Source organism: Hippocampus bargibanti, linkage group LG01, assembly GCF_051943395.1.
Source record: "Hippocampus bargibanti isolate YZ-2025 linkage group LG01, ASM5194339v1, whole genome shotgun sequence".
In the NCBI taxonomy this organism is placed as follows: domain Eukaryota; kingdom Metazoa; phylum Chordata; class Actinopteri; order Syngnathiformes; family Syngnathidae; genus Hippocampus; species Hippocampus bargibanti.
Window position 1 is genome coordinate 25,303,364 of NC_142734.1, and position 15,772 is coordinate 25,319,135.

Genomic DNA, 15,772 nt, shown 5'->3' on the forward strand with positions numbered 1-15,772 from the left:
AATGTCTGCCCGGACGCCCGGGGCAAGCAACCAGTCAGTACAATAGAAGTAAGGCTCAGGGAATAGTCCTCTGCCGCCCCCACCCCCCCAACCCCGACCTATTATAGCAGACGTCTGGCACAGCCACCTCTGGACAGTAGTGTATATATTTATATATAAAGAGCCAAAGCTATCAGCAAAATTTTATTTTAAGTCTCTTGGATGAGAAGTGAAACATCCGACACCTTCAAAGAAGCACAGATGATGGCTGAAGAAACCTTTTCATCGTTGTTTTATTTGGTCATTTTATGTGAACGGTTCGTTTGATGGCTGCTCTTTTTGTCTGTTGTTTGATGACAGGGAAGACATTAACCCCAATGTTCCCTCGAATTTTTCATGTGTCTGAGCAGACACACAAGCTCCCTGAGCACAATGAGGACCACTGTGAGCAACATCAGACGTGTACGCTGTGGCCACACACCAGTATCAATCACGCCAGTATCACGGTGCGTATGGGCAGGGCACATTCACGCCGTTCTGCTCCAATTGGCTGCGTAGCGTACATGAACTGTACGGCATTATTGGCTGGACACCTGTCACTCATTGAGTTACATTGCAAAATGTGCGCTGCGTAGATGTTCTTGTGCGCTGCGTATGTGCAACTAGTGCGCGATTGCGCACGCGCGCAGCCTAGAGGGAACATTGATTACACCTGTTCTACAATATATAGTTTATAAAAATGTTGTACTTGACTTTAATGGACTTACCCGGCGCGTAACAGTGGGATCTCGCAAGGCTTTCCCCATCAAATGCCCAAGTAGAGTGTTGGTGCGCAGGAAACGCAGGCGGATGTTCGTGGCCTCAGTGAAATCACGCAACACGGGGGAGTAGGAGAAGTTCATTGCTCCAGGACGCCCGTTCACCAGTGACACCACAATCTGTCATGTCATCAAATCAATACATCGAAGAAAGTCAATGGGACAAGACAGTGATACCTCGGCTTACGAACTTAATTGGTTCCCAGAAAGTGTATGTAAGACCAAAATTGTGTCTTTCAAACATTAATTTCCCATAGGAAACCATTCAAATGAGAATAATCCGTTCCCAGTTCCCCATAAAACATAATTTTCAACTAAATAAGCCCTAAAACTACACACAATACACCTTATTTTATGTATAATAAATATGCTATGGTATTGTAATTAAAGAAATAAACTGTACTATATAATAAAGTCGTCTTATTAACCTTTGTGATGGTCGTTGATGGCTTGATGGAATGGATAGCTTTTTGCATAAAGTGTCTCAAGGAGCTCTGGGTTGTACATCTTGGAAGTTGTGATATTGCAACAGCAACAGATGCAGGCAGACACACTAGAAACATCATTAATAGCTGGTTCCCTTGCTTGTCTTTTCTCTGCAGTCTACGCTTTGCCTTTGAGCTACAGTGATACCTCGGGTCACTAACCCCTTGGCTTACGAACTTTTCGGTTTACGAACGTTAAATTTAACATTTTACCTTGGCATACAAACTGTTTTTTAGGATACACACAGAGCACCACAATGAGTGTCGTTCGCGACGGAGCCCATCCTCCTAACAAGAAAGTGGCAGCAGACTTGTTTTTGTCCTCTACTCCCCGCCGGGGGGGTGTAAAAATTAAAGAGACAGACATCAGAGAGAGAGAGTGGGAAAATGGACAGAAAACAGTGAAATTTGGATTCATTTCAACTTTGATAGTTCAAAGGCAGAGTAGAGACTGCAATATCCCATCAATCAGGCTCCACAAATAACCCGCACAAGCCATCTGTACACTTGATGCAAAGAGCTATCAACCCAGCTAAACAGAACACAATTGATGAGGAACTAGGTAAAATGATCGCAGAGAAAGCACCTCCGAGGGATCATTCCTCAAGATGGTGAAATAAGAAGGCTACATTCCTCATCAAGTGTTAAATCAGAATCAGAATCAGAAAACCTTTATTCGTCCCACAATTGGGAAATTTGAAGTCCACAGCAGCAATTTGAAAGGGGATGGGGTGGGGGGTGAAAGGATAGAAAAATAAGATATTCTAAGCACACTGACTGCAGACTGAGATGTAAACTGGAATGCTGATGAAACCGGCCACTCCATTCTAGACGAATAAAGGCAAATCCAATCCAATCCATTCCACCAAGCATCAACGACCATCACAAAGGTCAATAAAACCAATTTATTCTACAGTATAGTTTATTACTTTAATTATAATACCATAGCACATTTATTATACATAAAATAAGGTATATTTTGTGTAGCTTTAAGACTTAGAAAATTAGAAAGTAGAAAATGATGTTTTATTGGGACCTGGGAACGGATTATTCTCATTTTAATGGTTTCCTATGGGAAAATAATGTTTGGGATACACAGTTTTCACCTTACTCTGTCTGGGAACGAATTAAGTTTCAAGCCAAGGTATCACTGTATCAATAAAGTTGAAACGAGTCCAAATTTCACTGTTTTCTATCCATGTTCTCACCTTTTCACTTTTGTTTTTTTTTCACTTTTGTTTCAAGCTCTGGTGTCTGCCTTTCCTGTTCATGTGCAGCTCTGTGTTTCTGTAACCCCTAACCCCGCTCAATGCTGCGTGTGTCCTGCTGCGTGTGTTCCCTCCGTCCTCTACCACGGATCTTTACCAATCACGTGCGGCTTTAACCGTAGACTGGGAGCGGGGAATGGAGGACAATAAAAGTCGGCTGCCATTTCCAGCTCCTTGATAGGAGCCCGGAGAACGACACATCACTCAATGTGGTGCTCCGTGTGTTTCCCGAAAAATAGTTTTTATGCCAAGATTATATTCTCGTGAATTTAACGTTCGTAAAGCGAAAAGTTCATTAGCTAAAGCGTTCGTAAGTCGAGGTATCACCGTATTGCCTACCTTTGCACAACAATGATAAGAGACAATAAAACGTCTGAAACGCCTGGCCAAACAAAACAATTCACAGCATTCCGTGAGCCCTTAGTGGCACAAATGAACCCGTTGCTGATGGATGGGACTCACATGGAATGGCTAACCGAAGGCTGAACCATCCTGATCATGAAGGATCCGTCAAAGGGTGCAGTCCCATCCAACAGTCGGCGAATAGCCTGTCTCTCCAAAACGTGGAAGCTCATTCGGGCTTGAGAAATGAATCAGAAAGCCTTTAATAGTCCCACAATGATGACTAAGAGAGGCAAGGTAGTCCATACTGAGGGGGTCTCACTCCTTGAAGGAACTATAACACACATTCAGAACAGCTACAAGTACCTCGGTATATCACATGCCAATGGCAACCTATACCTGGCAACAAGGAAAGTGGCTATGGCCAAATATCTCCAGTGTATGAAGCAAGGCCTAAGAAGTCAGCTCAATGGCAAGAACAAGCTATGCCCTGTAATAAGGTGTCCAAAGGAGGAGATTCGTACCCAGGATGTGAAGACCCAAAAGCTACTTTCGGTGCATGGAGGGCTCCTTCCCAAACCCAGTACCGTGAGACTGTACACAAGCCGTAAAGGAAGGAGGCTGGGGACTAGTGAGTGTGAGAGCCACTGTCAATGTTGAAACATCCAAGCTCCATGATGACATCAAGCAGAAGGCTCCAAGATGATGTCCTCAGAGGATGTCTCCGACAACGGGGAACAGAGGATGAGGTGCTAGAAGAGGGACAACCGTGGTAGGAAAAGCCCTTACATAGGATGTACCACCAGACCAGTGTTTGAAATAGCGTCTGCCCGGACGCCCGGGGAGTCCAACTTTTCCGTACAAAACATTTCAGCCCGGGTGGCCGACAACTTTTTCAAGAAAAAAAAGAAAAAGCCTGCATCGAATAACTTTGTGCTTGCGGACTTTCCCGACCGTCATAGCCCCAGAAGAAAGATTCAAAAGAAGCTAGCAAAATTTATGACGCTACAATACGTAAACATACAATAAAAACATCGTGGAAAGAGGAGTTCACGTGGCTTGTATAGAAGATGATGCAACGCAAACATTGCATTGTGCAACATGCCCTACAGCAGGGGTCGGGAACCTATGGCTCGCGAGCCATTTATGGCTCTTTTGATGATTGCATATGGCTCGCCGATAAAACTAAATACATATTGGCGTTTTTTTTTTCGCCGTTCATTTCCCGTTGGGGCTGCAGTTGGCGGAAAGCGCAATTTTGATTGGATGACACTGACATAGAATGGCCGAAAGCGCCATTTTAATTGGATGATAGTGGCTGTCATGTTGAACCGGTAAACGCCCCTTTAAATGAGCCCAACTAGTGCACTTAAGCGTGAATGCACCGGAGCATTAGAGGAGAGAAAATGTTCTGATTCTAATTTGCAATGAAACAATACCATCGATGAAACAGTCGAATGTCAGTGACATTTGAACAAGCCCCATGTTAACGTTAGCATCAACATACTTCTGTGAGAAGTAGATTGCAGATAGCAAGTGTGGAAGCTTATGAGCCGTGTGCAGGCTAGCTAGCAGTAACTTCGCCTCTGGACCGGCAAATTGAATTTCATTCCGATCGTTTGCCTGGATTTTTACCAATCACGAGGAACGGAAAACCATTCATGTTAATGGTGGGTACTATAAAAAAGTTATTTTAAATAATACATTCTGATATTTTGTTGAAAAGTGGCCGCGCGCGTGTGTGTGTGTGTGTGTGTGTGTGTGTGTGTGTGTGTGTGTGTGTGTGTGTGTGTGTGTGTGTGTGTGTGTGTGTGTGTGTGTGTGTGTGTGTGCGTGCGTGCGTGCGTGCGTGCGTGCGTGCGTGCGTGCGTGCGTGCGTGCGTGCGTGCGTGCGTGCGTGCGTGCGTGCGTGCGTGCGTGCGTGCGTGCGTGCGTGTGTGTGTGCGCGCGCGCGCGCGTGCGTGCGGCTCTCACTGAAAAACATTTCTAAATATTTTACTTTTATGGCTCTCTTAGTCAAAAAGGTTCCCGACCCCTGCCCTACAGTGTATGGACAAAACACAACTGGAGCAAACTCACCAGCAAGGGATTTTTCCCATCAATTAAAGGACAACCGACGTCACTTTTTTGTTTCTTAACTGAGATCCGAAAAACGTTTTATAGCATCTAAAAAAACGAAGTACAAGGCAATCCTGGCTGTTGAGGAGAAGCCAACACGGAAGTAATGACGAGGATGATGAGGATGAAGAACCGACTGAATGCACACATATTGCAACAAAGACACAAGCGTTGCAAGGTGCTACGGACATGCGATCTTACTTAGAATCCAGAGAAAATGCATCAGGTTCTTTAGAAATGTTAAACAAGATTGAAGTGTTTGTGTTAAAAGGTAAAAATGGGCAGCAGAAGAATGATGACTTTTTTAAATTGCATACCTAATACAGTAAGATGTAATCGTTGCAGTTTCATGTACATGCCCACTGTACTGTATATGAATGCAATCGTTTTTTGCAACAATTTTTATTGTTTTGTCTGCTGAAGCGTGATAATTTTGAAAATTACTGTACATTCCATACTGTGTATTAAAGGACAACCAACATCACTTTTTTGTTTCTTGACTGACATCAGAAAAACTTTTTATAGCATCTAAAATACCCAAAACACGCAGTATGATATTTTTATTCAAATGCAAAACACCAATAAAAATGACTTCACGTCACGCCAAGACGTCTTGCATTGCTGGAGAATCCAAACAATGGCTTCAGATTCGGAGAATATGCTTTCTTGTTACACATCCATTTATGAATATGATTCAAATACAGAAGAGGAAGAGTAAAGCATACATGTTTGCAATCGATTAAAGAATTACTGTACTGTATACTGTATGCTATGGAGCTTGGATGCCCTCTACTGGCGGCTTTTGGATGCAACACGCCATCGTTAAAAACAATAAGTCCTTCCAAGACGGAGAGATGGTAAAAGAAGCATTCGTTGAAGCAGCTGACTCCTTGTTCAGAGACTTGGACAGTTCTGTAACTTACTCACACAGGAAAAGTACCCCAACTTGAGGAAATGTGCTACCTCCTTGACTGCATTATTCGGCTCCACTTATTTATGTGAGTCAGCCTTTTCCTACATGAAGATCATTAAGTCCAAATACCGTTCCACCATGAATGATGAACATTTGGAAATGTGCTTGAGGCTGGCTGTCAGCATCTACTGTCCGGACTATGCATCACTGGCTGATTCAATTCAGTGCAAGTCATCAAAGTAAATTCAGGTAATTACAAAAAAATGCATCATTATTATTATTATAAGTTATTCCATTATGTTTTCAAATTTCACAAGCATCATAATGCTCAGATGCAGGTAAAAAAAACCCACCTCTTTAAACTTGCTTACATGGTCTAATTTATTATGCTGTTTTATTATTTATTGCTTTATGCATGATTTTACTGTTTTGTGTGTTGTCTTTGTTGTAAAGTGTCCTTGAGTGTTCAGAAAGGCCTTGTAAATTAAATGTATTATTATTATTATTATTATTATTAAAAGGAATATATGTACAGACACTCCCCACCTTACGAACGAGATACGTTTCAAGCGGTCATTTGTGGGGTGAATTTGTTCATAAGTTGCTTCAGTGCAGTGACGTGCAGTCAGGGGAGGCAGGTGAGGCGTGCCTTCCATCACGTCAATGCATTTTGCTGTGCTTGTTTGGTCTGAAAACGTCATGTTGCACCAAAAAGAGCCAGACGAGGGCGACCAAGCTCCATATAAGGAATTTATCAGCCTGTGGAAACGGGATGATTAATTCCTTACCAGAGCTCGGTCGCCATTTTCTGCCTCTCTTTTGGTGATACATTTCCCCAATCTCTTTTCGTCAATGGATGCTACAGCTGCGTGTTTGCTTTCAACATTTAGCTTGTAGTCGACCTGCACATTCCACCATGATGTCCCTGATCCACTGGTGGAAAGACGCTTTGATCCTCTCCTCTTTCATCGAGAACTGCTTCATGTCATCACAAAGAGGGTACAGCAAGTCCTGGAGAATGAATGTCTCTCTGTGTCTTTGTTTTGTCATATTGTCTCTATGCTGTCATATTATTTGTTATTTAGTTATTTTGACTTCAAGACGGCGCCGCGAGAGTGGCTGCCTTTCCAGCAGCTCATGTATTTTGTTTTTCTACTTTCATTCCTTTCATCACTTTGCTGCTGTGAAATGTAAATTTCTCCACTGTGAGACTAATAAAGGCCTATCCAATCCAATCCAATCCCCCCATTGTTGCCTCAAAATGGCACGGAATAAATTCTTTAATCGATTGAAAACATGTAAACAGAACTATTTTAATCATATTCATAACTGGATGTGTAACAAGAAAGCATATTCTCCGAATCTGAAGCCGTTGTTTTGATTCTGGGGGCGGGACTTTCTGAAAATGCCCAATTCGCAGCTCAATTTTTGCAGATTTTGGACACGTTAAGTCATTTTATTGGTGTTTTGCATTTGATTAAAAATGTCAACCTGCGTGTTTTGGGTATTTTAGATGCTATAAAACGTTTTTCTGATGTCAGTTAGGAAACAAAAAAGTGACGTCGGTTGTCCTTTAACTCACGTTTCAGTGTGGGCGAGGCGAGGAAAGGAAATGAAACGTAGCTAAAGAAATGCTAATCAACAATTAAAAAAAAGGAATGCGCATGATCCTTGAAACTGAAGCGTGAGAATAGCCATGGAAATGCTGCCCCCTCGTGGAAGGTAATAAGCAATAAATAATATTGATAATTTTTTCCCAGGCTTCGTTCATAACACGCACCCAAACTTTCAATTATTTTTTAAAATAATAATAATCCATTTAATTTCTAAGCGCCTTTCAAAACTCTCAAGGTCACTTTACAGTCACAGGATAAGTTTTTCTGTGGGTGAGCAGCGGCAGCCACACGTGCCAGCGTTCACTCAACCCAGAAGTAACTCAAATAGATAGAAAGCTAGCTAGCCAATAGATACAATAATAGATACAATAATAATACTATAATAATAATAATAATAATAATAATAATAATAATAATAATAATAATAATAAATTTCATTCATAAGCACAGGATAGCTACCTAGCCAGCTAGATACCTAAACGATAGATAGCTAGATAGCTAGACAGTCAGCTAGACAGCTAATAGATAGCAAATAGATAGCTAGCTTGATAGATAGCTAGACTGTCATAAGTCTTCTCTCATAAGGAATTCTGTCAAACGGAAATTCCTTAATCCGGAAAAAAAAATCATATGTATTAATTTGTTTACCACAAAATGATCGCAAAGATCAATTCAATTCCCAATTCCGATATCCAGAACATGGAATTACAATCCATGCAAAATTGTGTAATTAACACGCGGGTCAGACGTTATTGATTTTATGATGGAGACTGTGGGCCAGATGAAAATGGACCACGGGCCGCATTTGCCCCTCATGCCACACACAAAATTTTGCGTGTTATACTGGAATGAATACGGCAGTTGCCAAAATGTTGTATTGTGCCACATTAACATCTCAGGACTTTTATGATGTTATGGTGATGAGCCTATGGCCTTTTTTAAAAAAGGATACTGCCTATTGTTATGTTTTGGGAGGTGATGATGTTTTGTAGGGATGCACTAAAATATCTGCTTGAAATGACCATTTGCCTTTGGTGGAAGCTTGATCTGAAAAAATGTTGACTGTGCTCAAGAAATGAAGAAAGAAAGAAGTCACCTCTCCATTTTCCAAAGGGACGATTCGGGAATATTCAGTGGTGCAAACGATGTCGTTGTCGTTGAAGATCCTCTCAATGCTTTGCTGTCCAAAGCGCTCGATGCAGTCTCGCTTAGAGGCTACACACACACACACACACACACACACACACACACACACACACACACACACACACACACACACACACAGTCAAAAGGTAAAGTCAGCTTTATTGTCAAATATGCTAATATGCATGACATACAGTACAGGTGAAATTAATGACCTCTTGGACCCAGTGTGCAAGGCACTTGTAATGTGGCTAAAAAAGACAATTGACATCAGACAATACATGTAATTTCTGAATGTAAAGTGAGGTAGTGTCATATGTAAAGTGAGGTATGAGGTATATAAACAGAAAAATAGAGTTCAGAGGGAAAGTACAGCATGTAGCGTGTACTCAGAGTTCAGTGAGTGTGGCAGTGGTAAAGGGCACGGGGGCATGGCTTGGAGGGAGTTGAGTCTCCTGCCTGCCTGGTGGCAGACACAGAAAGACATGCAGAAACTTTGAATGGAAATGTTTGTTGTTATTCCTGAAGATGACATTATAAACTCAAAGAACTACCTATTACCTATCCATTAGCTAGCTTTCTAGCTATTTGAGTTACTTTCGGATTGAGTGAACGCTGACGCGTGTGGCTGCCGCTGCTCACCCACAGAAAAACTGATCCTGTGACTGTAAAATGACCTTGAGAGTTTTGAAAGGCGCTTAGAAATCAAATGCATTATTATTATTGTTTTGTGTTTGTTCGCATTTAAATGTACAATGAGGTGAGAAGAATAATATGAACACTATCTATGTTTTCTGACCTTATATGCACATTCACCTCCAATGTAAATATGTTCTTCTGACTGTGCAAATAAATAAACGAGATTACTGCAAGTGTTTAAATGGTGCGGCTATGGGCGATGGTCTTTGGTAAATGCGCATCTTTGCAGCACAGCTGGAGGTGGATCCATGGAAACAACGTACAGTGATACCTCGGCTTACGAACACTTTAGCTCACCAACTTTTCGCCTCACAAACATTACATTCGCGAGCATTTAGTCATAGTGGCTGGCAGACTAGTTTTTCATACCCCCTTTGAGTGCGGACGTAGTTTGTTATCAAGTGGAGTACTTTTGCTATTATGGGAGCGAAAAAGGCCCCACCACAGGCAAGTGTTAAGCCGAAGAGGACACAAAACAAAATGATGGTCGAGCAGAAAAAGGAGATCATCAAAAAACACCATCGAGGTGTGCGTTTATGTATCTTAGCGTCCCAGTACCAGTACGCTAGGTCGACCATTGCTATGTGTGGCTAAGGGTGTTTCTGTGTTGTCTTAGCCAGTGTTTTTCAACCTTTTTTGAACCGAGGAACGTTTTTTTACATGGATTTTTTTTTGCGGCATACCACTAACCATCTCGCAGGAACGAGGCACTCGGTGACGTGTTGCCACACGGACGAATATTAAATTACACTCCCAGTCTTTTCAGAACGGACATCGTACAATGACATAATATTGGCAGAAAATGATGAATACATTTTGTAAAATTTCAAATTTGAAAAAGGGGCATTGCATAGTTTCTCACGGCACACCTGACGATCTCTCATGGCACACTAGCGTGCCACGGCAAAGTGGTCGAAAAGCACTGGTCTAAGCAACGGTCTCAGGCAATCGATGAGGTAGAAAAACTTGTGTTGACTTTTCCACACCCATTTTCTTTGAGTGCAGGCGTGGTTTGTCATCGTGTGGCGTACTTATGGGAGCGAAAAATACCCCACTGTTGGGGTAATTCACTATACGAACAACTTTAAACATCGCTTTCTAATCTTTGTTTACGTTTTGGACTTCCTGATACGTCATATCCTGCCTTCCTTTACCTGATGTCGCACACCATTACGTCACATCCTATTGCGTCGCACATTCTGCGCCATATAAATGCCCTCCCAGTCCGTCTCTCATTCTCTCTCTCTCTCTCTCTCTCTCTCTCTCTCTCTCTCTCTCTCTCTCTCTCTCTCTCTCTCTCTCTCTCTCTCTCTCTCTCTCTCTCTCTCTCTCTCTCTCTCTCTCTCTCTCTCTCTCTCTCTCTCTCTCTCTCTCTCTCTCTCTCTCTCTCTCTCTCTTCATGCTTCCTCTTCAGCCGACACCGCGATGTCTCCGCTGTCTTCAAGATTAGACTAACTTTCTGTCCAACACCTGGCTTCCTGCTGAATTAACCATCCTCTACCATCAACGCCCGTAGAAGCAATGAACCAGGGACGAACGATCAAGATAAACCCATTATCCACCACAGGCTAGTGTTAAACCGAAGAGGACACAAAAGAAAATGGCGGTCGAGCAGAAGAAGGACATCTTCGAAAAACACCAACAAGGTGTGCGTTTGTGTGACTTAGCGTCCCAGTACCAGTATGCTAAGTCGACCATTGGGTGTTTCTGTGTTGTCTAAGCAACGGTCTCAGGCATAAGAAGAGGTTGAAAAACTTCCGTTGATTTGGATGAACGAAAAGCAGCTAGCAGGAGACAGTGTGAGTGAGGGTATTATCGCCGGGAAAGCACGGCAACTTCACTAGGATATCATCAAGAGGCAACTACATCAATGCCCATCACTAAGGTCCATAAAACCACTTGATTATACAGTACAGTATATTTCATTCATTACAATACAATGGCACGTTTGGTTCGTTTGCCGAAAACTAGTTTGTATGCCAAGATTATATTCTCTCGAATTTAAGTTTGTCAGGTGAAAAGTTCGTAAAATAAAGCGTACGTAAGCTGAGGTCTCACTGTATCATGATAAAAAAATGACAATGGTACTTACAGGAGAAATACTGCCACGGCTGGTACGTCTGTCCAAAGTCCACTGACCTTTCCAAAACCCAAAGGTCAGGACGCGGAGAGTTGGCGAACTTGATGAGTACGTAGGCCACGTGGAAAAGCTACAAGGACACACATACACAGAACATCGTCAAGGGTTCTCATTGTGAGAAGGATGCCCAAGGCTTGCCAATGCTCCACACAGTGTCGTCGTTGATCCTCGACATGTCTTTGGGCAGATCAGGTCAGGGAGATTGCTCACATGCGCAGGACAAGAGCCTGAAGTCGACGCCAAGACTGCGTGTCTTCAGATGTCTCTGAATCCGATAAAAAATTGCCGTACGCGTTGCCGGCCTGCTAGCACGTTGCGGCGCCAGGCGTAGAATTAGAATTTTAAAAATAGGATCTGGAGGTTGTGGTCGCAAGTACGGGTGGTCGTAAGTCGAGCTGGTCGTAAATCGGATGTTACCTGTATTTGTAATGGCAAAACTTTCTCAGAAATGATTTAAAACACAATATAGCTATCTAGCTGGCTCTCTTGCTATCTATTAGCTATTTAGCTAGCTATCTATTAGCTAATAGCTAGCTAGCTATCGTGATAGCTATCTATTAGCTAGCCTTCTATCTACAGTATTTGAGTTACTTCCGGGTTGAGTGAACGCTGGCGTGTGTGGCTCCCACTGCTCACCCACAGAAAAACTTTACCCTGTGACTGTAAAGTGACCATGAGAGTTTTGAAAGGCACTGAATGCGGAATAACTCAAATAGATCGAAAGCTAGCGAGCAAAATAACTAATCGATAGCTAGTGAGATAGCTAGCTAGTCAGCCAGATAGCTAGCCAGATAGCCAGCCAGATAGCAAGCCAGATAGCCAGCCAGATAGCCAGCCACATAGCTAGCCAGATAGCCAGCCAGATAGCCCGGAAGCAACTCAAATAGATAGAAAGCTAGCTAGCTAGCTAATAGATAGCTAATAGATACTGATAGATAGCCAGCTAGCTAGATAGCTAATAGATAGCTAGCTAGAAACCCAGCCAGTCAGATATGTGGTATCCTTTATGTTTGGAAAACGTTTATATATTTATATACAGTAAAGTCTCGTTATATCGATATCGGATATATCGATAGTCTCGGTTATATCGATACTATTTCTATGCACGCACGGAGAAAATTACATGCAAACAGGGTCGGATATATCGATAGTCCCGGTTATATCGATATTTTTTCAGACTCCCTTGAATATCGATATAACGAGACTTTACTGTATTATATTTTGAAAACTTGTAAGGGGGGGCGCTCAAAATGCATTGAGATCTTTTCCTCTGGGCTTAACAATCACTCGCCTCCGTGTGGTGTCTTTTGAGTTTGTTGTTGTGTGTGTGTGTGTGTGTGTGTGTGTGTGTGTGTGTGTGTGTGTGTGTGTGTGTGTGTGTGTGTGTGTGTGTGTGTGTGTGTGTGTGTGTGTGTGTGTGTGCGTGTGTGCGTGTGTGTGTGTGTGTGTGTATGTCCATGTTAAGTGATTTTTTTTTGTTATTATTTGTTTGTATATCAATCAACATGTATTGTATTGTATTGTATTGTATGAGTGCTTGAGAATTACAGAGAGTGAGGGGCAGGAGGAGAAAGAGTGAGAAAGAGGTCACCTTGATGTAGCACCCACCCCCTCCATTGTTCCTTTGTGACTTATCTCCATGGCTACCTGAGACAACAGGAATGTGGCGCCACGAAGGAATGTCCGCAAACTACAATCATTTAACCAAGGGCTGTTATCTCACACACATCAACACACACACACACACACACGCACACACACACACACACACACACACACACACGAGTGAGTGAGTGACTGAGAGAGAGACAGAGAGACAGCAGCAGAGAGTGACAGAGAGAGACACACAGACAGAGAGTGGGGGGAGAGAGAGAGAGAGAGAGAGAGAGAGAGAGAGAGAGAGAGAGAGAGAGAGAGAGAGAGAGAGAGAGAGAGAGAGAGAGAGAGAGAGAGAGAGAGAAAGCAAGAGAGACAGACAGACACAGGCAGACAGAGAAAGAGAGAGGGAGACAGAGACAGACAGAGAGATTGTGAGAGAGAAAGAGAGAGCGAGAGATTGAGAGCGGGAGAGAGAGAGACAGAGTGAAAGAGAGACAGAGAGAACTTTGAAAAAGTTTCAGGGTGCAAAGTATGAAAATATGTCAAAGTGTAAAAGGGTGTGTGTGTGTGTGTGCTTGTATGTTTCGGTGCATGCAAATGTAATGACAGGGTCCCCTTTTCCACCATAAAGAGCATCCAGCCACCTTCATCTTCCAGATGGCCATGTTATCGCAGAGCATGCTAGAACCTGACAATAAACGCTGGTATTGTTCCGAGCGACTCTCCGTGCACGCTTGTCTCAACACGTCGTCTTCAGACGTCCTTCCGAATGCCAATCTTTCTCTGTCATACACCGCAATGGCTCTTCTTTTGAGACACCATGTTCACACAGTGAGGGGCTGTTGGGCGGGTGTTCAATCACATTCGCTTTGGACAAGCAATTGATCCCATGTGCACCAAATCCAGCAGACATTTCAAAAGCTTCTTCCCCCGTCGCCATGAACTCTCGAAACAGTAACCCAAATAGAAGTGTATAGTGCCTCATTTTTTTCTAAGCATGATACTAGTGCAGCGTATTCAAAGTCAAAGTCAGTTTTATTGTCAAATATGCTAATACGCATATGTCATGACTATTAGCATATTTGACAGCACAGATGGATTGGATTGGATATGCCTTTATTAGTCTCACAGTGGAGAAATTTACATTTCACAGCAGCAAAGTGATGAAAGGAATGTAAGTAGAAAAACAAAATACATGAGCTGCTGGAAAGGCAGCCACTCTCGCGGCGCCGTCTTGAAGTAAAAAAAAATGCTATGAAATGAATGCTATGTAAATACAATGTATAATTATTATCATTATTATTATTATTATAATCATTATTATTATTGGTAGCTATTTATTAGTGATATAGCTATCTAGCTAGCGATCTTGCTAGCTATCTATTAACTATGTTCTTGAGAGTTTTGAAAGTCACTTATAAATACAATGTATTACTATCATCATCATTATTATTATTAGCTACCTATTCGCGATATAGCTATCTAACTGTCTAGCTATCTAGCTAGCTATCTACTAGCTATGTTCTTGAGATTTTTGAATGCCGCTTATAAATACAATGTATTATTATCATTATTATTATTATTAGCTATATAGCTATCTAACTGGCTAGCTATCTAGGTAGCTATCTATTAGCTATGTCCTTGATAGATTTGAAAGGCACTTACAAATACAATGTATTCTTCTTCTTCTTCTTCTTATTATTATTATTATTATTATTATTATTATTAGCTAGCTATTAGCTAGCTAGCTTTCTATCTATTTGAGTTAATTCCGGGTTGAGTGAATGCTGGCGCGTATGGCTACCGCTGCTCACCTACAAAAAAATGATCCTGTGACTGTAAAGTGACCTTGAGAGTTTTGAAAGGCGCTTATAAATCAATTATTATTATTATTATTATTATTATTATTATTATTATTATTAGTGTCCTCTTGGACCCAGCGTGCAAGGCACTTAAAATTCGGCTAAAAAGACAGACAATTGACAACAGACAATAAATGTAGATTGTGAATGTAAAGTGAGGTAGTGTCGTGTGTAACGTGACATAGTGACGTAGTGTCGTAATGCAAAAACAAAAACGGTTTAGGTGAGGTCGTGCAGAAAAAAAGAACAATTAGAGTTCAAGATGATAGTACGGCGTGTACTCAGAATTCGGTGAGTGTGGCAGTGTGAAAGGGCAGAGGAGGTAGGGCTGGGAGGGAGTTTAATTCTACCGGAGACAAATTTCTTGTGTTTTCTACATACTTGGCAATAAAGATGATTCTCATTCTGATGATTGTGATTCTGATCCCTGCCCAAAAACAAGGACACAGTGAAAAAATTGACAGAGTTCGTTTCCGCAAGGGTGTTGTAATTGTGCGGGTGTCGGTAAAAGCAGAGGAGGAGCAGCAGGAGCATGAAAAGGGAACGGAGATAAGAAGATTGTTTTTGAAGGGAAGAGATTGTGCTGCTTGTTCTGAGTGCCAAAGACAAAGACATGGCAAGAGGGGGAAGAGTCACACCCACAACCTTCCTTCCAGGACGACTGCATGTAAGCCAATCAAAGATGTCAACCATGATGTGTCAACATTTTCCAGGAAGTTGTCAAGAATCCATCCATCCATGCATCTTCTGCGTCTATCTATCCGTGGTCGGGTCACGGGGGCGGCAGCTC

At 42.2% G+C, this 15,772-nt stretch overlaps 1 protein-coding gene across 1 annotated transcript in view; it reads right to left on the bottom strand.

The window, feature by feature from the left end:
* Positions 1-15,772, bottom strand: part of lama5 (laminin, alpha 5) — a 223,022-nt gene that overhangs the window by 175,519 nt on the left and 31,731 nt on the right. Inside the window, exons 3-5 of the mRNA XM_089015936.1 lie at positions 11,474-11,591; positions 8,636-8,754; positions 747-917 (exon numbers count right to left, since the gene is read on the bottom strand). Coding sequence (XP_088872062.1) covers positions 747-917; positions 8,636-8,754; positions 11,474-11,591 — 408 coding nt within the window. The remainder of the gene's footprint in view (positions 1-746; positions 918-8,635; positions 8,755-11,473; positions 11,592-15,772) is intronic.